This window comes from Ranitomeya variabilis, chromosome 2, assembly GCF_051348905.1.
Source record: "Ranitomeya variabilis isolate aRanVar5 chromosome 2, aRanVar5.hap1, whole genome shotgun sequence".
Taxonomy (NCBI): Eukaryota; Metazoa; Chordata; class Amphibia; order Anura; family Dendrobatidae; genus Ranitomeya; species Ranitomeya variabilis.
Window position 1 is genome coordinate 602,443,822 of NC_135233.1, and position 26,458 is coordinate 602,470,279.

General features: G+C 44.5%; 1 protein-coding gene across 1 annotated transcript in view; it reads left to right on the forward strand.

Annotated features, from left to right (window-relative positions):
* Positions 1-26,458, forward strand: part of LOC143807261 (DNA topoisomerase 1-like) — a 102,508-nt gene that overhangs the window by 6,430 nt on the left and 69,620 nt on the right. Inside the window, exon 2 of the mRNA XM_077288606.1 lies at positions 24,351-24,564. Coding sequence (XP_077144721.1) covers positions 24,355-24,564 — 210 coding nt within the window. The 5' untranslated portion in view covers positions 24,351-24,354. The remainder of the gene's footprint in view (positions 1-24,350; positions 24,565-26,458) is intronic.

Consider the following 26,458-nt stretch of genomic DNA (forward strand, 5'->3'; position numbering starts at 1 on the left):
GGTCAGAACGCGAGAGCATGTCAGGGACATAATGGCTGCTAGAGAGGCAAAGGATGATGTACCTCTTAAGTCTATACCTAGACACTTTAAGCAGCATCATAGATGTAATCCGAAGGAACTGAGGGTCTTTGGGATTGATCATGTGAGGGGGGGAATAAGAGGCGGGGATCTAAAGAAAAAACTCGCACAACTTGAATGCCGATGGATTAGCATACTAGGTACATTGTCCCCACATGGGTTAAACGAACAGGTTAGCTTTACATCTTTCTTATAAAAGTTCGAGCTCCAGGTCCGGTCCGATAACCCTGCTTCTGGATTTTAATTTTGTGTGTCTTCGTTTTTTGTCATTTTTTAGTACCTTTACACGTATCTCTTTCCATCACTGTCGGTTGTCTGGGCGTGCTGTCGACATCTGGATATTTGATCGATCAAATCTTCGGACAGGTGAAGAATCTGGAAGAATTTTGAAACCAGTTATGGACTACGGCATATATAAACTATACAGATGATTATGAGCCATATGACAGCAGCAATATATTGACGTTTTAGACTAGAGCACTTCTTTTATTTGTATTTATATTGGAGCTGTCTATGCGGGATTGTTATGACTGCTCTTTTCTTTTGATGTTTATGCTGTTTGTCTGTGATTGAGTGCATTATATATACAAGAGATGTAGGGTGTAGGAGGGATTAGGAACTAGATGGTGTCTATATATTGGGTTTTTGGCACAATTTATTTATTATTATTTTTATGGGTGTTGAGTTAGCACTCATACCCAGTATTAGGTAGCTGAGTATGTTATGAATTATTTTTGGATCCTATTTTGGATATTTCACTCTTAATTGTTTTAAAGATGCACTTTGAGCACTTTATGTCACCCATTTAATGATTGGGATCGAGTCTCTCCACCTTCGGTATATAAGGAAGGTTTTATATGATTGTTACCAAAGGTAATAGGTCTATTAATCTGTCGGGATTTTCGGCAATATGAGTATTAGTTAGCACGGTATACAAGTCACTTTGCACTAGTTTCACTTTAATCACATTTATGGGATTTATGGCACCTCGTTTTACAACCTATTTAATGTTATGAGGGGGTGGTATATCACTCCTTAATAAGAATTTGATTACCCCATTATTTCATACCCTATTTTAGCAGCGTTGCTGCTGCCCTTACTTGTTCCCTCAAGGAAGATGGCCGCGTATGTATGTGCGCATGCGCGCCACAGCGGTGACGGCGCATCACTATCTCCGGCGTCCATCAGCGGTGGAGCAGGAAGTGACGTCCTGAGGGTTTTCCCTCTGCCTGCTCTGAGCACCGCGGGCTCCGGGGATGTGATGTGCGGCTTGCCGTACATGGCGGCGCGCATGCGCCAATCAATATGCGCGACGGCCGTCACAGCTGTCCAGTTGTCCTTAAATAACGCCTAGTCAGACACACAAACATGTCCCCCCGAGGAAGCCCACGCGAATCGCGCGTCGGGGCCATCGGACACACACTGGCACCATAGGATATTGCGGGTAAGAATGGCAGAATTAACTTGACATTTGTACTATACCTTCTGATGTAGGATTCATAGATGAAGTTCACTGCTGGGCATAATGGCCTCTCATATGTAGCACTATGCACTTTACAGCTATATACATTAGTTATTGAGTGACCATTATGTTCCTTGTAGTTGTCTGCACGTGTTACTTCTGAACCCGAGGTGCTACCTTTTCAGTGTGGTTGTGCCGCCATATATGTGTTCATACGTGTACCTTGTCTATTTTTATACTTGTTGTTACTGATGTCTATATGTTCTCTAATAAAATTCATTATGGTTTTATAATCTGATGGGTGTTTATACTCCGTAGCTCTTTTTGTAGGATTTATATAGCCCTGGAAGCTCGCCTCAGTTCTTTGGTCAGGCTGGTGTGCCAGGGCTGTCTGTTGATTTTACGAGCTTTGGTATGTGTGAGAGGGGCAAGAGATTCCAAAGCTGCAGCTATTGTGGAGTTATATAGAGCGGCAGCGTCATCCGCATTGTGTAGGGAACTATATGAACTATATGAACCTGCTGCAGGAAATTGAAGTATTGCACATCTATATTTTTGCAGTTATTAATCATTGTGCTCCCGCTGTCTACGGTCCCATAATTGTGAGTCCGCCATGCACAAAAGATCATGCCAAGGCTCTGTACGCATTGTACTTTGGCCATACATTGCATAGATTGAAAACAAATCCTCAGTCCATTAAGTTCAACCTTTCTCCAGTGTAAATATTTGTGTAAAACTTGGTAACTTTTGAAAAAGTTGCAATTGATAAATCGGCTGAAAACATATGGAAACTCCTTACTGTGCCCACAATGATGGAACAGTGAGAAAATAATAAAAAGAAATGCATGTAAAATACTTTAAAACATGCACAAATTTAAAACAAAAAAAGCCAAAATCTAGATCAAAGGGGGCAAATGCAATAATGGATTGTGCCCTATGTGTCTTACATGACGAATGCTGCTCCTCCTTGGCTTCTCTCCTTGTTACCCAAGTTTCTTTCTAGCTAGCCATGTGGAGAGAAGAAGCAGTCTGGGACCTGCGCCTTGGTCTTTGTGCACACTAGTGTTCGCAGATTTTTTTTGCAGGAAAAATGCGTAAAATATGTTCGTTTTGATGCATTTACTCCCCCTCCCCATTTATTTGCATGTATGAGATTTAATAAGTCACTGGTGCAAATCTGCCAGGAAAAAATAAGCATCGTATGCATGAGATTCAAAGGATCTCATTGCTGGAACTGCTTTATTTTTTCATCCTGCTCAAAAGTGCAGAAAGTGTGATCAAGCCTTAAGACTAGTCATGCAAGACAGTATTTTTTTTTTTTTTTTTGGGGGGGGGTTATTTATTTGTTTGGATTGTTTATTTGTTTGGATTGTTTATTTGTTTGGATTGTTTATTTGTTTGGATTGTTTATTTGTTTGGATTGTTTATTTGTTTGGATTGTTTATTCGTTTGATTGGTGGTTTTTGTTGGATTGTGTGTTTTTGCTTTGATTGTGTGTTTTTGCTTTGATTGTGTGTTTTTGCTTGGATTGTGTGTTTTTGCTTGGATTGTGTGTTTTTGCTTGGATTGTGTGTTTTTGCTTGGATTGTGTGTTTTTGCTTGGATTGTGTGTTTTTGCTTGGATTGTGTGTTTTTGCTTGGATTGTGTGTTTTTGCTTGGATTGTGTGTTTTTGCTTGGATTTTTTTGGTTTCATTTTGATTTTTGTTTTTTTGTTTTTTTCCGTTTTTGTTTTTCTTTGTTTTAAGAAAACCTGCAGTATTTCAAAATACAAGACTGTAATAAAACAGCCAGTGTCTGATTCCGGCTGGTTGTGGCATGGTGCCAGCATGAATCTCGCATCAGGATCCCTTTAAAACAAAACTTTTCTTTTTGATTGACTGCCTCTGCATCCTGAAATGGCCGAGTCGATAATTCTACCGAATGGTCATTTCAGCCCTGTCTGTTCCCAAAAAAACACCAAGAAAATCCACTAACCTTTCTGACCGAATATGGATTTAATGAGAAATCCTGTGAATTTCTGTGCGCTTCAAGGATATTACCGGTAATCAGGCTGCCGGAGCGCTGTTCTTAGGGTGATTGCTGTAAAGTTATACCATTTTGATAATGCTATTTGTGATATTGCGGGTAGATCCGGGGTCATTGCTTTAAAAGGATTGTGAATGGTGTCAGAAGAAAAAAAAAATTATATATTTATATGAAAGGTTTAGAAATGAAAGTCTCTGGCTTGTAGTAAAAGGGGCTGTCTGTCCCCAAACTCTGCATCATCGTTCCTTTATGCCGCTGCTGGATTTTATGTGCAATGATGATTTTCCATTTTTTTGGGGGGGTAATTTACTTTTATTGTGCTCAGAGTAATGTGACTGCCTATGCAGAGCTCAGCAAGGATGCGTTTACTGATAATTCTGATCACTTTATCATTTCAGTTACTGCCTATGCATAGCGCAGCAATGATTAGTTTTAATGATTATTCTGTGGGCTTTCTCATTTCATTTACTGCATATGGAGAGCGCAGCAGCTGATTGCAAAGTCATCTTGAGAGGATAAAGGGTTCAATTTCTGGACAGGGGAAAAGCAAGGGCGACTTACGGGGCCGGAAGAGGTAATGGGACCACATCCAACTCCAGAGAAGATGGATTGATGAGCTATTGACCAACGAAGGGCCCATATATTATTCTGCCCAGGGACCCTCTTCTGTCCATGGCTTGGTCCATGGATACTTTCCTTGCCCCGGGCGCTTGCCATGTACGCTGTGCCGCTCGCTGGGTCACTCTTGCACGTTATATCACCTGTGCTATAAAATCTGACTTGTAAACGCGTCATCCCCAGATAATTTCCTCCTGGCATTTTGTCCTGATGCAGAGTGGGCATTTACACCATAATGACACCGCTTACTAAGCGACAAGTCTGTGTGCCAGCGCTGGGCACAGTGCTAGCCCCAGGTGACATGACTAGCCCTGGTATTTGATGCCATGTCTAATCTCCCAGATACAGTGAATAACTTTATTTTTTGGCCCTAAGCTAATTACCTTCAATTATGTCCCAGCTAATTAACCCTTTAACACCTTCATGACCCAGCCTATTTTGACCTTAATGACCTGGCCGTTTTTTTGCAATTCTGACCCTTTGAGGTAATAACTCAAAAACGCTTCAAAGGATCCTAGCCTAAATTATCCTAAATAACATTTCCCACATGTTTACTTTACATCAGCACAATTTTGGAAACACAATTTTTTTTTGCTAGGAAGTTATAAGGGTTAACATTTGACCAGCAATTTGTCATTTTTACAACAAAATTTACAAAACCATTTTTTTTAGGGACCACCTCACATTTGAAGTCAGTTTGAGGGGTCTATATGGCTGAAAATGCCCAAAAGTGACACCATTCTAAAAACTGCACCCCTCAAGGTGCTCAAAACCATATTCAAGAAGTTTATTAACCCTTCAGGTGCTTCACAGGAGCAGAAAAAAGGAAGGAAAAAATGAACATTTAACTTTTTAGTCACAAAAATGATCTTTTAGCAACAATTTTTTTTATTTTCCCAAGGGTAAAAGAAGAAACTGGACTACGAAAGTTGTTGTACAATTTGTCCTGAGTACGCCGATACCCCATATGTGGGGGGAACCACTGTTTGGGCGCATGGCAGGGCTCGGAAGGGAAGGAGCGCCATTTGAATTTTTCAATGAAAAATTGGCTCCAATCTTTAGCGGACACCAAGTCGCGTTTGGAGAGCCCCTATGTGCCTAAACATTGGAGCACCCCCACAAGTGACCCCATTTTGGAAACTAAACCCCCCAAGGAGCTTATCTAGATGCATAGTGAGCACTTTGAACCCCCAGGTGCTTCACAAATTGATCCGTAAAGATAAAGTACTTTTTTTTTTCACAAAAAAATTATTTTAGCCTCAATGTTTTTCATTTTCACATGGGCAACAGGATAAAATGGATCCTAAAATGTGTTGGGCAATTTCTCCTGAGTACACCGATATCTCATATGTGGTCACAAACCACTGTTTGTGCACACGGCAGGGCTCGGAAGGGAAGGAGCGCCATTTGACTTTTGAATGAAAAATTAGCTCTAATCGTTAGCGGACACCATGTCGCGTTTGGAGAGCCCCTGTGTGCCTAAACAATGGAGATCCCTCACAAGTGACCCCATTTTAGAAAGTAGACCCCCCCAAGGAACTAATCTAGATGCATAGTGAGCACTTTGAACCCCCAGGTGCTTCACAAATTGATCCGTAACAGTGAAAAAGTACTTTTTTTTCACAAAAAAATTATTTTAGCCTCGATTTGTTCATTTCCACATGGGCAACAGGATAAAAGGGATCCTAAAATTTATTGGGTAATTTCTCCTGAGTACACTGATACCTCACATGTGGGGGTAAACCACGGTTTGGGCACACGGCAGGGCTCGGAAGGGAAGGAGCGCCATTTGACTTTTTGAATGAAAAATTAGCTCCCATCATTAGCGGACACCGTGTCGCGTTTGGAGAGCCCCTGTGTGCCTAAACATTGGAGCTCCCCCACAAGTGACCCCATTTTTGAAACTAGACCTCCCATGGAACTAATCTAGATGTGTGGTGAGCACTTTGAACTCCCAAGTGCTTCACAGAAGTTTATAATGCAGAGCCGTGCAAATAAAAAATCATTTTCCCATTACGTCCCTCAGGACAGCACAATGGAGGACGTCCTTCCTTTGACCTATAGCGGGACAGGATCATAGAGAGGTTAAAAGGACCCTCCCACCTCCACCCTCCAGTGTTTTTCCTGTCCCTACAGGGGACGGTTGTATGAGAGGTTGCTCCTAGAGCGAAGATAGCCTGTGGATTCTCTCACCCCTGTCAAGTGGACAGTGGCCGACTCCTCTTTGAGGGGTTTCCTCAACGAACAGTCAGCCTGTGCAATGGGCTCAGGGGGATCGTGCGGCTGGTCCAATCCTTCCCCCTGTCAAGTAGCCCAGGGTGGAAACTCCCCGGTGGGGAGTCCCTCAGCCCCAGAGACCAGTCGAGCGGACGGGCTCCTGGGTAGAGCCGCTTCCTCCCGGTGGGGGGCTCTCGGCTCGGACGCCAACCGGCAAAACACCTCTACGTCCGAAAGTCGTGTGGTGGAGAAGGCCGTGGCGCTTACAGTGATGCCAGAGAGGAGCGCCGGCACATAGGTTTGGCGTGCGCTCCACGATGAAACACGGAAGGGGGCACAGGAGAAGAGTAATGGGGACGCCACTTCCTTCCACGGTAGGCTTTCGGCGTTACCAGCTCCCCCTGTCTACTAGCAGGTATGGAGCCAGCACAGGTGAGTGCATGGTTTAAATGTTGCATTGATGGCCTGGGCCTCTGGGCTGACTCTAGTCTCATGCCTTTGTGTCAAAGCTGTACCTGGAACCCATTTGCAGCTAGGCCTTGGACCTCTAGGCTATGGTAGGGCCATATGTCCAGGCTACATCTCATGACTGGACTTCAGTTAGTTGCAGGTTTTGTCTGCACTGAGCCTTATGATTGGGCTTCAGAGTGATTTTTTTGGAAGTATGCTTTCCATTTTTTGGTTCAATAAACAAGTGTTTCACTTTTCTTTGCAACTTAACTACTCCGTCCGTAGGAGGACACAAAAGTGTAGATTCAGCACATTGTCTCCATGAAGTCTGCCCTCCAGCTGCAGCTCATTAATTAGCTCCTTCGGGTGGAGTCAGTCTGACAAATGAGAGGTACTGTTCAGAGTGGAGATATATCTGGACCTCTGATAGATTGCTCTTTTGCTTAAAAGTGTAGGCCTGGTCTCTTGTTTGGCACCTTCAAGCATGGCCTAGTCTTTCTGTGCATCATATCAAGTGCCTCCGTGCATAATACTGCATCATACTGCTTTTATGCATCATATGGAGGGTCTCTGTGCATGATACTGAATCATAGTACATCTATGCAACATATTGAGTGCCTCTGGGTTATCATACGGCATCATATTGCTTTATAGTTCCTATATGCATCATAGCGCTTCATAGTTACTTCGTGTATCATATTGCATCATATTGCTTCATGGTTCCTTTATGCATCAGAGTGCTTCATATTGCCTTTCTGCATCATATATTGCATCTCTGTTCCTATATGCATCATAGTGCTCATATTGCCTTTGTGTATCATATTGCTTCATGGTTCCTATATGCATCATAACGCTTCATATTGCCTCTGTGCATTAGATTACAGCATATTGCTTCATGGTTCCTATACACATCATAGCGCTTCATATTGCCTTTGTGCATTATATTACAGCATATTGCTTCATAGTTCCTATACGCATCATAGCGCTTCATATTGCCTCTGTGCATTAGATTACAGCATATTGCTTCATGGTTCCTATACGCATCATAGCGCTTCATATTGCCTCTGTGCATTAGATTACAGCATATTGCTTCATGGTTCCTATATGCATCATAGCGCTTCATATTGCCTCTGTGCATTATATTACAGCATATTGCTTCATGGTTCCTATACGCATCATAGCGCTTCATATTGCCTCTGTGCATTAGATTACAGCATATTGCTTCATGGTTCCTATACGCATCATAGCACTGCATATTGCCTCTGTGCATTATATTACAGCATATTGCTTCATGGTTCCTATACGCATCATAGCGCTTCATATTACCTTTGAGCATTATATTACAGCATATTGCTTCATGGTTCCTATACACATCATAGCGCTTCATATTACCTTTGAGCATTATATTACAGCATATTGCTTCATGGTTCCTATATGCATCATAGCGCTTCATATTGCCTCTGTGCATTATATTACAGCATATTGCTTCATGGTTCCTATACGCATCATAGCGCTTCATATTGCCTTTGTGCATTAGATTACAGCATATTGCTTCATGGTTCCTATATGCATCATAGCGCTTCATAGTGACTTTGTGTATTATATTACAGCATATTGCTTCATTGTTCCTATATGCACCATAGTGCTTTATATTGCCTTTGTGCATTAGATTACAGCATATTGCTTCATGGTTCCTATATGCATCATAGCGCTTCATAGTGACTTTGTGTATTATATTACAGCATATTGCTTCATTGTTCCTATATGCACCATTGTGCTTTATAGTTACTTCATGCATCATATTGCTTCATAGTTCCTATATGCATTATAGTGCTTCATTGTTCCTATATGCACCATAGCGCTTCATAGTTACTTCATGCATCATACTGCTTCATTATTCCTATATGCATCATATTGCTTCATTGTTCGTGTATGCATCATAGTGCTTTAGATTGCCTTTGTGCATCATATTTCTTCATAGTTGCTATATGCATTATAGCGCTTCATAGTGACTTTGCATCATATTGCATCGTATTGAATCCGATTACTTAATCGTGCCTTTGGACATCATATTGCATTATATTGCTTCATAGTTCCTATATGCATCATTTTGCATCATAGGGTTTTGGTGCCCTGTGCCTCAGGGGGTATCATTAGTGTGTCAGGCTTGGTGCTTTTTCCGCCTCTGGCGGTGAACCACTGTGTTAGACCTTCTGTCTTGTGCCTTGTGTGGCTGCACATTGTATCATCGGCCTACCACTTCACATTTTTGTCTTGGGCCTCAACTCTGGATATAGAGTCCTTGTGTTTTTGGACCCAGATCCAGCTTCTGTTACTTCATTCTTTACAACAGGGCTTAGTCAAGCAAACAGATATGCTTGAATTGTCTTAGTAGAATTTGCATTTCTTCTGTTTGGAACAGATCTGTCAGGTAGATTCTACCTTGAGTGCTAAAGGCAAGTCTATTACATAATTAGCTTTAAAAGATGACATACGTCATTTTGGTACATCCTATAAAAGGACATACTACTGTCCTGGGAATGGGAAAAATCCCACGAGTTGAAAGGAAGGATTCCTTCCTCCTTGGAATGATTTGCCCTAAAATATTAGGACCATCTACAATTTGCATAGTTTTGGGCACTCCCTCAAAACACATTTGTTCAGAGCGGCCTATCACGTTCCCTAATCAGTCATTTTGTGTTTGTGTGTGTGTACCCCATTCACTATCTCCATCTATCCCCCACCCCCTGAAGATGGCTGTGCCATCATTGTTATACAACATTGTAAGGCTACGTTCACATTTGCGTTGTGCGCCGCAGCGTCGGCGCCGCAGCGCACAACGCAAACAAAAACGCGGCAAAACGCACGCTAAAACGCTGCGTTTTGCGCCGCATGCGTCGTTTTTGGCCGAAAGTTGGACGCAAAAAAAATGCAACTTGATGCGTTTCTTGCGTCCAACGCTTGCGGCCATGCGGCGCTAAACGCAGCACAACGCATGTCCATGCGCCCCCATGTTAAATATAGGGGCGCATGACGCATGCGGCGCCGCTGCGGCGCTGACCGCAAATGTGAACGTAGCCTTAATACACACTTGTACATTGTATCTTCCCCGCCTCATTGTAGATTGAACTCTCACGAGCAGGGTCGTTTTATTTTGCTTTAATTATTATATGGTGGTTACTTATGACTGTTGCGTTTGAAACTGTCTAGCTGTAAAGCGCTGCGGAATATGTTGACTTTATATAAAGTTTATTGTTATTGATCCTTCCCAAACTCTACATTCGTCAATCAGACAGATTCTTGTCCCATAAGTCTGTTGCGTTATGTTTACCAGAGACATCCGCACTGCCTTCTGTACCTTGTGGTGAAGCAGCAGTACTGTCGTGTGGCAGAGGATCCCATACTCACGGCTCTGACAGCAGTCACGGCTCCTAAGATAAATGAAACTGTGTCCAGGGCTCTTACTGTTAAGACCCCATAGTCTCACTGCCTCACAGTAGATAATCTCCCTCCGTAATGGGGAAGAAACCTACTTTTCTCTAGCCATGGAATATGGTTACTCCCACAATGGCAGTCTGAGTGTATAAAGATCCCTGAGAAGATTGCCTCTTGGGATATGTATGTGCGTATATGCATATATGGACAAATAGTCGACATACTTATAATGTCTGGACTAATGACTCGTATAAATGCAGTTTCGAATAATTTCAAGTGTCGGAAGATTTTTAATAGCACCACCACATTCATTGATTCAGAGTCCGGACTCCCTGTGACTAACATCAAGGAAAACAGGAGTGATGATCCACGTTTCTCTTTCAGCGCTTCTAATAGATGGTGGATCCCTTAGTTTCAATAATATCCAACCCTTACTTGGGATTAGACATCTAAGGATTTGGAATAGACGTGATCTCCTGGATGAGTAATGTGCGTACACCCAATGCTCTGCCATTATCCATGTACTAACTGTTATTGGTTTGATCTTTCCGCAGTCCAGGACCTCTGTCCTGCAGGTCTCCTTGTAGTACGGTAAGCTGGTCTGTAACCAAGGCTTAACCTGAGCCCAGAAGGTCCGATGAAGGAACAGTCCTGTTATAAGCACATGCAGCTTATTATTGGTCGGTACAGTCCTCATTGTGTGGTGGCTGTGACTTTCACCATATTTTGCTGGGCAGTAAGGTTCTCTAACCATATTCTGGGGCTGCGCTGTCTATAAGTATCTATCACAATAAATAACTTGCTGTGGTTCATTATTGGTATTGGAGTACAATGGGTGAATTTCCCTCTGTTTCTGATGCTTATTTCATTTACCACATTCATACTGAAATTGGCCATTATAGATGTATATCAGACACTCACTACGGTGATTTTCTTTGCGGATCTCTTTAGATATCTATGGTTTTTCTGAACTTTCAGATCATTTATACATCTAGTCTGGTTTTAGCCTGGGACTTTGATTCCTGGGCTTCTGTACCCACCCTGGGAGAGTTTCTTTGGTATTCTCCATTGTGCTGTCCTGAGGGACGTAATGGAAAAAGGGAATTAGACCTACCGGTAATTCGGTTTCCAGGTAGTCCCTCAGGACAGCACCCTTAGTTCCCTCCCTTATGTTTCTCTTTTTAGGCTTGTACGGGATTAATCTACCGGCAGATCGTTCGTCCTTTGAGTCACCATGGCTCAAAATTAAGATGAAGCCGTTAAATGGATTATAACACACGTGTTTGTAAGGGCATGTTTAGACCATTTATTTCCATCCTTCTGTGGTACTTTGAAAAAACACTGGAGGGTGGAGGTGGGAGGGTCCTTTTAACCTCTCTATAATCCTGTCCCGCTATAGGTCAAAGGAAGGACGTCCTCCATTGTGCTTACCTGAGGGACTACCTGGAAACCGAATTACCGGTAGGTCTAATTCCCTTTTTCTTTCCTCAAAAATTATTTTTTAGCAAGCAATTTTTTATTTTCACAAGAGTAACAGGAGAAATTGGACCCCAATATTTGTTGCCCAGTTTGTCCTGAGTACGCTGATACCCCATATGTGGGGGTAAACCACTGTTAGGACACATTGGGGCTCAGAAGGGAAGCAGTGACGTTTTGGAATGCAGACTTTGATGGAATGGTCTGCGGGCATCACGTTGCGTTTGCAGAGCCCCTGATGTGCCTAAACAGTAGAAACCCCCCACAAGTTACCCCATTTTGGAAACTAGACCCCCCCAAGGAACTTATCTAGATGTGTGGTGAGCACTTTGATCCCCCAAGTGCTTCACAGAAATTTATAACGCAGAGCCGTGAAAATAAAAAATCTTTTTTTCCACAAAAATAAGTTTTTAGACCCCCATTTTTTATTTTCCCAAGGGTAACAGGAGAAATTAGACCCCCAAAGTTGTTGTGCAATTTTTCCTGAGTACGTCGATAACCCATATGTTTGGGTAAACCACTGTTTGGGTCCACGTTGGGGCTTGGAAGGGAGGGAGCACCATTTGACTTTTTGAACGCAAGATTGGCTGAAAATCAATGGTGGCGCCATGTCGCGTTTGGAGACCCCTGATGTGCCTAAACAGTGGAAACCCCTAAATTCTAACTCCAACACTAGCCCCAACACACCCCTAACCCTAACCACAAGCCAAACCCTAACCCCAACACACCCTCATCTTAACCCTATTTCCAACCCTAATCCTACGGCTATTGCCCACGTTGCGGATTCATGTGAGGATTTTTCCGCACAGTTTTTGAAAAATCCGCAGGTAAAGCGCACTGCGTTTTACCTGCGGATTTAACACGGATTTCCAGTGTTTTATGTGTGGATTTCACCTGCGGATTCCTATTGAGGAACAGGTGTAAAACGCTGCGGAATCCACACAAAGAATTGAGTGCAGAAAATACAACGCAGCATTTCCGCATGGTATTTTCCGCACCATGGGCACTGCGGATTTGGTTTTCCATAGGTTTACATGGTACTGTAAACGTGATGGAAAACTGCTACGAATCCGCAGCAGCCAATCCGCTGCGGATCCGCAGCCAAATCCGCACCGTGTGCACATAGGCTAATTCTAGCCCTAGCCCTAACCCTAGTGGAAAAATAAAAGTAAATAATTATTCTTTATTTTATTATTGTCCCTACCTATGGAGATGATAAAGCGGGTTTTATTAATTTTTTTTTTATTTTGATCGCTGTGATAGAACCTATCACAGCGATCAAAATGTACCTGGAACGAATCTGCCGGCCGGCAGATTCGGCGGGCGCACTGCGCATGCGCCCACCATTTTGGAAAATGGCGGCGCCCATGGAGCAGACGGACGGACACCGGGAGGGACACCTGAGGTCAGTAAGTATGAGGGAGTGGGATCGGAGAGCGGACAGGAGGACGGGGGGAGCGGAGGACAGCAGATGACAGGACGGAGGGGAGATCGGTGGCGGGGGGCAGATCGCGATCTCCAGCTATGGCTGATGCTATTGCAGCATCGGCCATGTCTGGATTGTAATATTTCACCAATTTTCATTGGTGAAATATTACTATCGCTCTGATTGAAAGTGAAACGTCACTTTCAACAGCCAATCAGAGCGATCGTATCCACGGGGGGGGCAAAGCCTCCCCCCCTGGGCTCAAGTACCACTCCCCCTGTCCCTGCAGGTCGGGTGAAATTACAGTTAACCCTTTCACCCTGCCTGCAGGAGCGCGATCCGACCATGACGCATATGCTGCGTCACAGGTCGGATTGGCACAGGTTTTCATGACTCATACGCTGCGTCAAAGGTCGGGAAGGGGTTAATGATCAGCTCAGTTTCATTAATTTTTGGTTCAGGGTACAAAGTGCAAGTCTCCTGTGCCCAGCTGTATCCCGTGTCTGACTTGCAATGGCAAGTGAGGATTTCAGTAAGGACCATCGAGTGTTTACATCTGGCATGGTGGTTATGTGGGCACTGCAGAATGGCTGTGATAAAGATCGATTATTCCGGCATTATTATGTGGCTGGCATCAGAAACAACTGGGACCTTAGGGGTCAACATTAATGTTACTATTGGGTAATGGTCCTTCAACTTCAATTAAAACAGGCTGGGGAACCTCCTGGCCACAATGACCCTTTTCTGTGACCCCTAGGCAGATTCACAGGGACCGCAGTGCTCTGACCGGCAGTCATGTATTGCCGGCTGCTGGCCCTCCATTTGCTACTGAGGATGTACTTTGTGGGTGTAGTTAGAGCGCGATGCACTCCCATCCCACAGATGGAGGCCAGCAGCCTCCTGCCAGCCTGCCCAGTTATGGATATGCTCCCCAGTGATGTCTATGCCTCCCAGCCCTGCCCAGTGTTGTCCATGCCACCAGCGTCCCAATGATGTATATACTCAGCAGTGATGTCTATGCCCTCCCCATTGATGTCTATGCCCGAGCCCTCCTCAGCGATATATTAGACCCCAGCCTCTCATGTTACGTATATACAGCAGTCCCTGCATCTCCTATGTTATGCATATACAGCAGCTCTTATGTCTATGTGATGGTTATACAGCAGCCCCTATGTCTCCTATGTGATGGTTATACAGCAGCCCCGGCGTCTTCTATGTGATGGTTATACAGCAGTCCTGGCGTCTCCTATGTGATGGTTATACAGCAGTCTTGGCGTCTCCTATGTGATGGTTATACAGCAGTCTTGGCGTCTCCTATGTGATGGTTATACAGCAGTCCCGGCGTATATGTGATGGTTATAAAGCAGTCCTGGCGTCTCCTATGTGATGGTTATACAGCAGTCCTGGCGTCTCCTATGTGATGGTTATACAGCAGTCCTGGCGTCTCCTATGTGATGGTTATAAAGCAGTCCTGGCGTCTCCTATGTGATGGTTATACAGCAGTCCTGGCGTCTCCTATGTGATGGTTATACAGCAGTCCCCGCATCTCCTATGTAATGGTTATACAGCAGTCCCAGCGTCTGTGATGGTTATACAGCAGTCCCAGCGTCTCCTATGTGATGGTTATACAGCAGTCCTGGCGTCTCCTATGTGATTCAAATTGCCCACCTCTGATTTTAAAGTGACAAAAATGTCTGCTCCTTTCCCTCGTAGAAACCGCGCCACTCCTGTCCATTGGCTGCTTGTGGTATTGCAACTCCAAGCCAAACTAACATCTGTAGTGCTGATTTTAATCTCCGTTTTCCTACGTCCCCTTTGTAGTCGAGGCAGCTGCAATGTTTTCTAAAGAAGCCAACCCAACAAGTTGTTACTCCCTGTAAATTACCTGAAACTAAAGGCAGTGCTGGTTAAAGGGTTTTGTTCCCATTGTACCAGTAATAATCCAGGTACCTGTGGATGAGGGATGAAACGGTATAGGCTTTTAACGTATTGTCCATCTCTATGTATGAAAATAGAAAATGGATTTCCTTTTAGCATCCACGTCAATGTCTAAAAAGACACTGGAAGCCGTATTCGCCATTATCTGAATATCCCAATAATTTTTTACCCACTCATTTCTTTTTTTTTTTCGTTTTTATAATGTTAAAGGCAGGAACATTTATCAGGGAGGCTGAGGGGCAAACAATCACCCCCCCCCCATACTCTGCCGGGATGATTAGGTTATAATGCTGCTGTATGCTTTTAGCTATTGTGCACCAGTACATATCCTCCTGTACTGGAAGTGCTGGGTCACTGGCGATGGTGGTAGCTAATAGAAGAAAAGGAAAAATAAGTTTGCCTTAACATTGCCGTAAATGGCTTCTGCGCTGATTATACATTGTGAAACCTGAATGATAACTTGTATTATAGTCCTAGATTCTCAGAGGAGGAGTCTTCACTGCATTTAAATGGGTTTTTAATCTATTTTTAAAAATTGAAAAGTGCGCATAAAAACAAGTAACTTTGCAATATATTTCATGTTAAAAATCCTTTTTTTCTCTTCGCCACGACAGCACCCACTGAGAGAAGGGATCCACCCCTAGGAACAGGAAACCTACAGAGATAAAAGGGGCGGGCCCCACTCGCTCCTCAGTTGGTTTCCTCTTCCTAGAAGGGAACCTGCAGAGATTGTACTCTGAAGATTTGACTAAGAGGAGGATGCCTGGGCTGGATCGCTGTCTGTGCGCGTTCTTATACAGCGGCAGGGGCTCCAGTGCCAGGGTTGGGGGAATGGTCTTTTATAGCTCCCTCCTCCTCTGAGCGGAGTGATATCCGAGCCCATCCTGGCTCATACTACAGCAGTGCCACCTGAGGTTTCTATTCCAAGGGGCACGGTTCTCCCGTTGGCGGTACCCCTAATAGAAGCAGGAGGTAAGCGGGCGTGATGTAAGTGCCCTACCTGAAAGGCTGCAGTAGTGGCGGTCTCCAGTCTGGGATGCGGGCACTGCAGTTGGGGGACGTGGCGGTGAGTAGGCCATACGCATGCGCGATCACCAGAGCGCCCTGGAAGTGGTTGGGTATACTTCTGGGGCTGTGTGGGAATGAGGTGACGCGATTCACAGCGGCCGCAATATCGACAATAATGCACAGGTCCCGGAAGTGAGGATTACTTCCGGGAGACAAATAAAAAAGGAGAAATTGCCTCTAATATCCAGTGCTATATAAGTACAGACCAGTGGATTTGTTGGTGCGCTACAATGTCATCCCCAAATTACCCTGTTTCGCGCCCACTGGAGGAGCTAATGTTGTCTGCTCGTGGCAGTAGCAAGAAAAGTGCAAGTGGACACTCTAAAGAGTGATTCCACGGATAAGGCTGGAAAGGATAAGAAGTCGGCTTGTTCCACACCTCAACCTGTGCCTTCATCCCCACACCCTGTAGTTTACTGACAAGCCGCTTTGGTGAGCGAATATACTCGTTACTCGAGATTTCTCGAGCATGCTCAGGTGACCTCCGAGTATTTTTTAGTGCTCGGAGATTGTTTTCATTGCCGCAGCTGAATGATTTACTTCTGTTAGCCAGCATAAGTACATGTGGGGGTTGCCTGGTTGCTCAGGAATCCCCACATGTAATCAAGCTGGCTAAGAGATGTAAATCATTCAGCTGAGGTGAGGAAAACTAAATCTCCGAGCACTAAAAAACACTCGGAGGTCACCCGAGCGTGCTCGGGTAATCTCGAGTATATTCGCTCATCACTAGCTTTTTACTCCCCCTTATTTCTGGTCCCCAAACCTGATGGTTCTTTTAGAACCATAATTATTCTGAGAAAACGAAATACCTTTTTAAGATCAAAAACCTTCAAAATGGAGACTATACGTTCAGCCTTAAAAATTTTATTTCCCGAATGTTATATGGCTGTGTTAGATCTTAAATGAGTATTACCATCTCCCTATACATATTTCACATCAGCGTTTTCTCTGAGTAGCAGTCACATTGGGGGGTCATTTCCATCATCTACAATTCATGGCGATGCCCTTTGGGTTGTCTATGGCACCCCGTGTTTTACCAAATTGATGTTGGAGGTAATGTCTCATTTATGGGTTAGACACCCTGGTTGTTCCGTACCTCGATGACCTTCTCATAGTAGGAAATTCCCCCCTCCAATGTGAACAGACTGGTGGAAATAATCTCTTCCTTACAGACTCTAGGCTGGTTGATCAACTGTGAAAAATCCAGACTACGCCCTGTAACCTGCCAGATGTTCCTAGGCCTTCATCTGGACTCTGTAAACCAAAAATGTCTATCAGAATCGAAAAGGTTATCTATAATTAAGTGGAGCACCCCAAAGGGCTATGGGGTACTCGGTACCGGGCCTTTCGGTTCTCAAGGGGGATGTCACGGTGGCTGACTCGGTCCGTGGCCCTCGGGAGGTCCGTTGAAATAAGGGGAAAGGTCTTAAAAGGGGAAGTGTTCGTGACGCCACCTGTGGTATTCGGTCAGGATGACCGACGCTGCTTTAAGGGGTCCGCTGGGGTGATGTTATGGCAGCTAGATGGTATACCTTCCCACAGGTGAAGTATGTCCCCAGGGCTTCCCAGTGTGTAGATGGTGGATGGTGAAAGGCGCAGTGAAGAACGAGGATACAAGGTTGCAGTCTCTTTACCTTTTTACTGTAGGCTTCAGCATCCACAGTCCAGAGCACCAGATCACAGGGCAGGCAGAGTCCGGCCGGTTTGGAGGCAAATCCAGAGTCCCCTTATCCAGGTGGAAATCAGTAGCCTTCTTCTAGCGCCTAGGTGTTGTAGTACCTTACTGCTGAGCCTCTCATAAGGTCCTCACAACTGTAGTAGATGTTCTAGATGTTGTCTCTCTCTGTCCCCCGGATGGATAGGACAAACCCGTATGACCGGTGGCGTGAGGCTTTTTACAGGGACTCTATCATGCCCCAGCCTCTCGTGGATGCCACCTTGCCTCCTGGGTATAGGGCGGGCAGGTAACGTGAAATTAGCTGTCCTGACGGTCTCTGAAGCAAGGCATAAAGGACTGTTGCTCCCTCGGTGTTCCGGCTACCGGGATCCTGCGCCTCAGGAGGCAGCCTGTGTAGGGCAGAACTCCTTCTGGTTTCCTCTCCTTTTGCTATGACTTCTTCTCACTCTCTACAAGACAGTTCTCCTTCAGTGTCTTTCTAGAAGCTGTCGCACGTGGGGCAGGCGCAGCTCTGTGGCCTTCTGTCTAGGCCTCTGACAGGATCCCACCTGTCAGGGGCTAAATAACTGAGCGGAGCTCAGCTAGCAGCTGCCTGAGCGGAGCTCAGCTAGCAGCTGCCTGAGCGAAGCTCAGCCAGCATCTCCCTATCTTTCTATCCAGACCACCAGTTTTACCTTATTGTGAAGAGTGCCCTAATAAATAGGAGCTTAGCTCCCCCTGGTGGACTGGAGTATGAAGTTAGTGTTACCAGGTAGTGAGATCTCCTTTGTCTCCAAACGTAACATCACTCCCACTTAGAGGAGAATGACATTACTGCAACGACCAGGACCCTGGGGCACTGCATAAGAATAGCATGTCCTTGAGCGAATGTATCATGTATTCCTGCAGTTCAGTGGGCTCAGCTTCATACTAGGAAGTTAAAAAATTCACTTTGCAGCAGGATAGAAGACTGCTGGGACATTTGGAAGGTAGACTATCCCTGCCGTCAGATGTAGTCAACTCCCTTAAATGGTGGTTCAACCTGATTAATCTCTCGGGAGGAGTACCTTGGGTTCTAGTCCCCTCAAACATAATTACTACGGAGGCAAGTCCCTTTGGGTGGGGGTCACATTTCAGGGACAAAATAGTCCAAGGTCGGTGGTCTAGGGCAGAGACTGATGACTCTTCAAATGTGAGCGAGTTAAAGGCTATATATCATGCCATATCTAACTTTCTTCCGCAGCTACTAGGATCTCATACGAGAATTCTGTCTGACAACACCACCTCAGTAGCTTATCTAAACCACCAAGGAGGTGTGCGATCAAACACTCATGTCCATCACAGCAGACATTCTGGAACTAGACGAAAAACACCTCTTGTCCCTGTCTGCCCTGCATGTCAGAGGCATAGACCACTTCAGGGCAGATTTTCTCAGCCGCTACACCCTGCACCAGGGGGAATGGGTGCTCAGTAGGCAAATTTTCAGAATAACGGTTATGTGGGGCTTGCCACAAATAGACTTATTCGTCACGAGAGACGACTGGCAGGTTGAAAGATTTGCTTCATTGTACAGGATGGACAATCCGGACATATTTGACGCCTTGCAGACCCCATGGACATTTCACTTGGCCTATGCCTTTCCGCCTTTGATGCTATTACCAATAGTCATCAGGAAGATAAGGAAGGAAGGAGTAAGAGTAATCTTAATAGCCCCGTTTTGGCCCAAGAGGCTGTGGTTCTCATGGCTGAGAGCCATGTCAATCTCCGATCCATGGATACTCCCGGAGGTTCGAGACCTGCTCACAAGGCCCTTTCTTCCACCCTCAGGTCAAAGGCCTGCACCTCACGGCATGGAATTTGAAAGGCAGCTACTAAAACTTAAAGGATTCTCTGATAGTTTAATTAATACCCTCTTAAAAAGTAGGAAAGAGTCCACAACAAAAATCTACACCAGAGTCTGGAAAAAAATTTCTACAGTTTCATTATGTAAACCTATCTACCGAAGTAACTAAATCTCCTATATTACAGTTCCTACAGAAAGGACACGAATTAGGGCTTTCAGTTAGTACTCTAAAAGTTCAAATTTCAGCTCTGCGAGCCTTTTATAATTGACGTTGCAGGCAATAGATGGGTATCTCGATATATATCAGCATGCCAGCGTACAGACCCGGTCCAAATACCGCAGGTTCCTCCATGGGATCTGAATTTAGTCTTAGATGCCTTGACAGAGACCCCGTTTGAGCCCCTCCTCTTAGCCTCGATGAAATGTTTCATTGAAGACCATCTTATCAGTGGCCTTGGTGTCAGCTAGGAGAGTGAGTGACCTCCAGGCTCTATCAATAGGTCCTCCTCTTTTTGTCAATATATCCTGACAGAATAGTCATAAAAACAGACCCATCCTATCTTCCCAAAATGACTACTAAATTCCATAGGTCCCAAGAAATCTTCCTGCCTTTGATGATCCCTCAACACCAGAGGAGGAGAGACTCCACAACTTGGATGTAAAAAGAACTGTTTAAGCCTATTTGGATAGGACTAGGCCCTGGAGGCAGAGCAGGCCCCTCTTTGTATCTTTCCAGGGTAACAAGAAAGGATCCATGGTCACGAAAAATCTGCTGTCTCGCTGGCTCAGAGATGCGATTTCACTGGCATATAAGGCGAAAGGAAGAGCACACTCTGCAAGGGCCATATCTTCTTCCTGGGCTGAAAAAGCGGATGTCCCGATAGACCTTATATGTAAGGCTGCAACCTGGTCTTTGCCTTCTACATTCTATTGGCACTATAGGCTAGATTTATCTTCTTTGACTGATTTGGCCTTTGGTAGATTAGTTCTTGACAGGTGATTCTCTGAAAATCTCTCAGTGGATGCTGTCGTGGCGAAGAGAAAAAAACGATTACTTACCAGTAATGCTCTTTTATAGAGCCCACGACAGCACCCACTCACTTCCCTCCCTTAACTATAGTTGCGTGGTGTGGTGCATTCCGGTGGTGAGGGGTCAATTGTATATAGTAGATTGTACATAACTTAAGATTGTAGATATGTATATATACTTTTTTATGGAGCAAATTAACTAAAACCCAGTGGCGGTTCCTCTCATTCTCTGTAATGCAAGTGATGAGCGAGGGGGCCCCCCCTTTTATCTCTGTAGGTTTCCTGTTCCTAGGGGTGGATCCCCTCTCTGTGGGTCCTGTTGTGGGCTCTATAAAAGAGCATTACCGGTAAGTAATCCGGTTTTTCGTTCTCAAGCACAGGGATTTATAAAGTGAATCTGCAAGCAAGTTTAACCCCCTTTAACTGGCTATATAGGTCTATGGAAGTTGACTGCATTGATACCTGTCTCTATTTTTCGGTCTATTGCATTATTCCTGAGAAATTAACGATTTTGTCTGGGGAGCAACATGCTCCTGCAGACTGAAAGCGCAACTCTTCCGCAACTCTTCCGCAACTCTGCCGCAACTCTGCCGCTCAGTCCATTTTTCATGTATGTGAGAAAAACTGTCATGCGAATGATGCCTAATGCACCTGAACGGAAGAGCTCTATACATGGCATAGTGGCCATTCTCAGGTACTGCAACTTAGCACCTATTGAAATGAACGGGAGTTGGGCTTCAGTACCAGAAAACAGCTGCTGCGTAGTTTATGAAGCTGGGATGTTTCAGCTCTGCACATCTGGCCACAACAGAAGCTGCAAAAGAGCTGTTCAGTGGGATGCTGGTTTTTGGACCCCCATCGATTTTTAACTTAAAAATACTTTTATTTTTGTACAAGTAGCCCTATAAGGATCAACATTCTGCTGCCATATTTAAATGCCATTATTAGGGATGCAACATCCACTCCTTCTATGGCTCTACTGAACCAAGTCTGTAGCACGAGGTCTGGCAAGAGATTGAGGAGGTAACACCGCCATTCGCAAAGCGCCGCCTTAGGCACTGGCCCTACAGTTCCTAATTGTAAATACAGGTTTGGATTAAAACAAACTGCCATTCAATAGTTAGATATATTATATGGAAAGTTAATGAGTGCAATTAACCTTTCAGTGGTAAAACCAATGTTCCAATGGGAATATAAAGAAGCCGACCCCACTGTACAGGATTTATGGTCGCAGAATATGTTTTATATTCATAGGTATGATGAGCACCATTGCAGAGTACATGAATCCAGGGTGGGCTCCAGATGACGCGGAGGTCTAGGGATATTACAGAATAGTCACCCAACCGCACCAACACTGCTCGTGAAGGGTGCTGGCCGGTGATACACTATTCAATGCACAAGCTGCCAATAAAAAAAAAATAATAATATTGAGCTTCAATCTGAGAAATGCCACAGTGACGTGATCTTGGAACAAAGCCTCAATTTGGAGTCGAAAATAATAAAAGATTGAGTTTAACGAGAGTATGACAGAGGAGCCACATCCATATAGCAAAACCTTTTAAAAATGCTGACAATTTAATTAAAGTGCTCATTGGAATGGGACAATTATGTAAATTAATTTTTATGGTTGCAATTTGCAAAACTAGCTTTGTAATCGGTCTGGAAAGTGCTAGAATTAAGAGGGGAACACAACTTTTAAAATGCACTTATGAATCTGCAATTGGTCCGTTTTATACGTGGATGATCCTTGGCTCTATAGAAGCTTTGAGGCTGAATTCGGTGGGATGAGAATGACCAACGATCTTGTGTTTTGGAATTGTTCTTTCTTTCTCTGCAGATACTGTTAAAAAAATGGGTCAGGCATATTTGTTTTTGACATGCCCAATCTTTTGTTCTCATGGTAGATAAGCCACCATCGGAAGTGATTGGGTGCATCTTACTCCCTTCTGCTCCACAAACCTAATTTATCACTTATGTTCAGTGGGGTCGGCTGACCACTGATTATATTATAGGTGGTCTCTGGGTCCTGGCTAAATGGAATGGTGGTGCTAAGCTGTGTCCACCACTCCAATTCACCTACTTCCATAGACAGCAAATTAAGCTGTGATCATGCACATGTATGACCATCAGTCATGATTGATGGATATCCTCCCCCCCCCACAATAAAACCTCCATGATAATACATTCAGGCTATGTGCACACGTCAGGATTTTGTCAGGCTTTTTCCTCAGGTTTTGTAGCCAAAACCAGGAGTGGAACAATTAGAGGAAAAGTATAATAGAAACATATGCACCACTTCTGCATTTATCACCCACTCCTGGTTTTGGCTACAAAACCTGAGGAAAAATCCTGACAAAATCCTGACGTGTGCACATACCGTAATTATCCAATGTGAATAATTTTTTTAGTCTGATAGTGTTTTTCAGTACACATGCACGCTCAGCTAAATTGAGCGTGCATGTGCATTAGTGAGGCAAGAAAAATAGCTGTTGGGCTAACAAGCATTTGGAGGAAGGAGTATAGGTGCTAGAAATGGACAAAAAGATTTTCAGGAGTCCGATCCGGCGTCCTCGTTGATCAACCATGGGCATGAAGTACCGACGTAGACTCTCAACCATGGTGCTGCAAATCTATTTGCTCTTCTATAGGCACCTTCAAAAAGAAAGAGATGTCTGAATCCACAGAGTTTGGTATCAGTCTTTTAAAGGTTTTCTTTTGTATTCTTAGGATAAGGGGCAAAATAAGTGCTGTTTTTGAGTGGGGCCAAAAAATGCTAAGGGGTGTGCTTGCATTTTTTGCTTTAAAAATCTAGTCTTTTCTCCATATTATGATATTTTGGGATACCCATTTAAATGTATCTAAAAACCTCAGTCTGCAATATAGATACTGCAGAATTACAAAAACAATAATGCTAAGTATCTGTTACTTTGGCGCCTCTTGCACCACTCAAACGCTATCAACCTCGGAGACGAGATTCATTTTATTCCATCTAGAAAATTGTAATTGCTTTTCGGAACCTTATCGAATGCAATGTGTCGCCGGGCCGGTGAGGCTTGATAATATGATCACTGTGCTACAATGCCAAGATGGTCTTTCGCTTAATAGTTAGAAAATGAAAACAACATAGTAGAGGATTATGGTGTGAAAACAAAACATTATGGAAAGTCTGTAAACTGGATCAGCACAGAGGAATTCGAAATCTAAAAATTGCATCGAAGCTGAGATAAAAGTAGCGAATATCCCAGAATTACACGCGACTACAGTGGCCACAAAGTGGCAGAGATGTTCTTTTTGGATTTTATTCTTTGCAGCACTGAAATCTTCAACAAAAATTGCAGTTTCTTTTTTTTTATTTTTTTTAAACTTTTTTTTTTTTTTTTTTTTTACAGCTGTGGATTTTGTATAGGTCCCATGTGAATATCGCCAAAACCTGCATATTTGCTGCAGCTTTAGCTATGTAGTACAGCACCAGATAAATAGGAGATTTAAAAAAAAGTGAAAAGCTGAAAGGGACCATTTTTCTCATCACTTTTTAAAGATAAAGTTCGGCTAAGAACCTCTCTTGTGATAGTATCCAGCCTCGTATTAAAGTAGGTGACATTGTAACTTTTTTATTATCTTCCCAGCGCAATGACACAAGATACGACGAATCAGGATTTGAGTCACTTTAAAGAAGTCTCTAAGAAAACCAAAGACAAGAAGAAATGGAAAACCACCCTGGAGCAGGAGGAAAAAGCGGCCAAAAAGAGAGAAAGAAAGGAAAAGGATGGAAATGGTGAAAACAAGAGCAACGCGGAGAACAAAGACCATACCAAGAAGGGCAAAGAGAACAAGAACAAGGTCTGTGACCATCCTAAACTCCTCCATAAAGGAGCCGGAACACTTCTGTTTTTTCTTTAGAGAGTCCATTCACACTGGATAGATTAGACAGGTTTGGAGACAAGACCAGAATTAATGTTTCCAGGTCGTCCCTTATGACAGCACCACAAGGAGGTTGCTCTTCATATCCTTGATAGGGACAGGAACACAGAAGAGGTTAAATAGCCCCTCCCCACCTCCACCCTTCAGTGTTTTTCCTGTCCCTATCAGGGACAGAAGCAGGAGAGAGTTCTCCAGAAGATTTACCTGATATCGGTGTCAGGTCTTGGAGCAGACGCTCCTGACTGCGGTCCCATCCTCCTGTTAGGGGGCTCTGGCCGCGAGGGTCTTGCGGAGAAGACTCCTTAAAAAGTTGCTGGAGACCGACGGAGGTACCTCCGCAACAAGGTTGAGCTGTGTGCTCCCAGGGCCTGTCTCACCCCCTCACAAAGGGGCTCTGAGACAGCGGCTGCGGTGTCCGGCGCTCCCTCAGGCTCCACGTGCGGCCGGTGCTGGCGTCGTTCCCCGGACTTCCGGTCCAGCGCCCGGTCAGTGACAACTTCCGGGGGCGTGGCCGGATTCCTGGGGTCGGCGGCGCCGAAGCATTTCCGGATACGCCGGAAAGCCTGTGGGGGAAAGCAGTGACCGGAACAGAATGGCGGCCGGATGGTGCGCCAGAATCCAGGTCCCAGGCTGATCGGCGTGCGTTCCGGAGGACGCATGCGCAGTACAGCTGGGCACCTGGAATTACCGTGGAAGCCGGCAGCTGAGCTCGGAAGGAGGACGAATCAGATGTCTTGAAGCAGGGTAAGATTGACTACTTAATGACAGACATCTGACAGCACACTTGACTCAGTAGAATGGAAGGTGCTAGTCGTCCAGTCGTCCAATCCTTAGAGCCGCCCACGGACCATGTGAGTAGTACGTGGTATGGGAGACATTACATTACCTTAGATCCGTAGCTACAGGGGTCTCCCTTACATTTACAGGATAAGGACGTCCCTGAAAGGCCGGCGGTAAAGAAAAGGACCAGATGTCCGTTATGCACCGTCAAGCTCCCAGATGGTTATAAAAAGAAGTTATGCGAAAAATGCATCACTAAACTTCTAAAGGATGAGCAGGCTTCGTTACTAGATAATATAAAGACCATGATTCGAGACGAAGTCCAAGCTACGGTGTCTACAATGGTGCCACCCCAGTCTCCACGGTCTCCACGACCTAAAAGGCCCAGATGGGACATGGATCTAAGTTCCGAAGAAGGAGAGGTCTCGGGGTATTCCGATCCAGGCTCAGAGGAACAGGGTCCGTCGGCGGTATCACCAGAAAAACGGAAAAGATACCGGTTTTCATCCGAAAATACGGACATACTGCTCAAAGCAGTTAGAAGCACCATGAAGATAGAGGACTCGTCTGAACCACTATCGGTTCAAGACGAGATGTTCGGAGGCCTGAGAACTCGCAGAAATAGAGTTTTTCCGGTCAATAACCACATTACAGCAATGATAATGGAAGAGTGGGAAGACGTGGGAAAAAAACTAGTAGTCCCGAGAGACTTCAAGTACCGTCTTCCCTTCGATCCAGAAGAAACTAAAATCTGGGAATCAGTTCCAAAGATTGATATTCCTGTGGCTAAGGTCACAAAGAAAACGGCTATCCCCTTCGAGGACTCATCAGGATTAAAGGATCCGATGGATAAGAGGTCAGAAGATCTTCTCAAAAAAGCCTGGGAGTCATCGGCCGCCATTATGAAAACGAACATAGCGGCTACCTCTGTTGCAAGATCTATGAGTCTTTGGGTAGACGAGTTGGAGAGTCATATTACAGACAGAACCCCAAGAGAAGAGATCCTAAAATCTTTCAGTGCTGAAAATGGCGA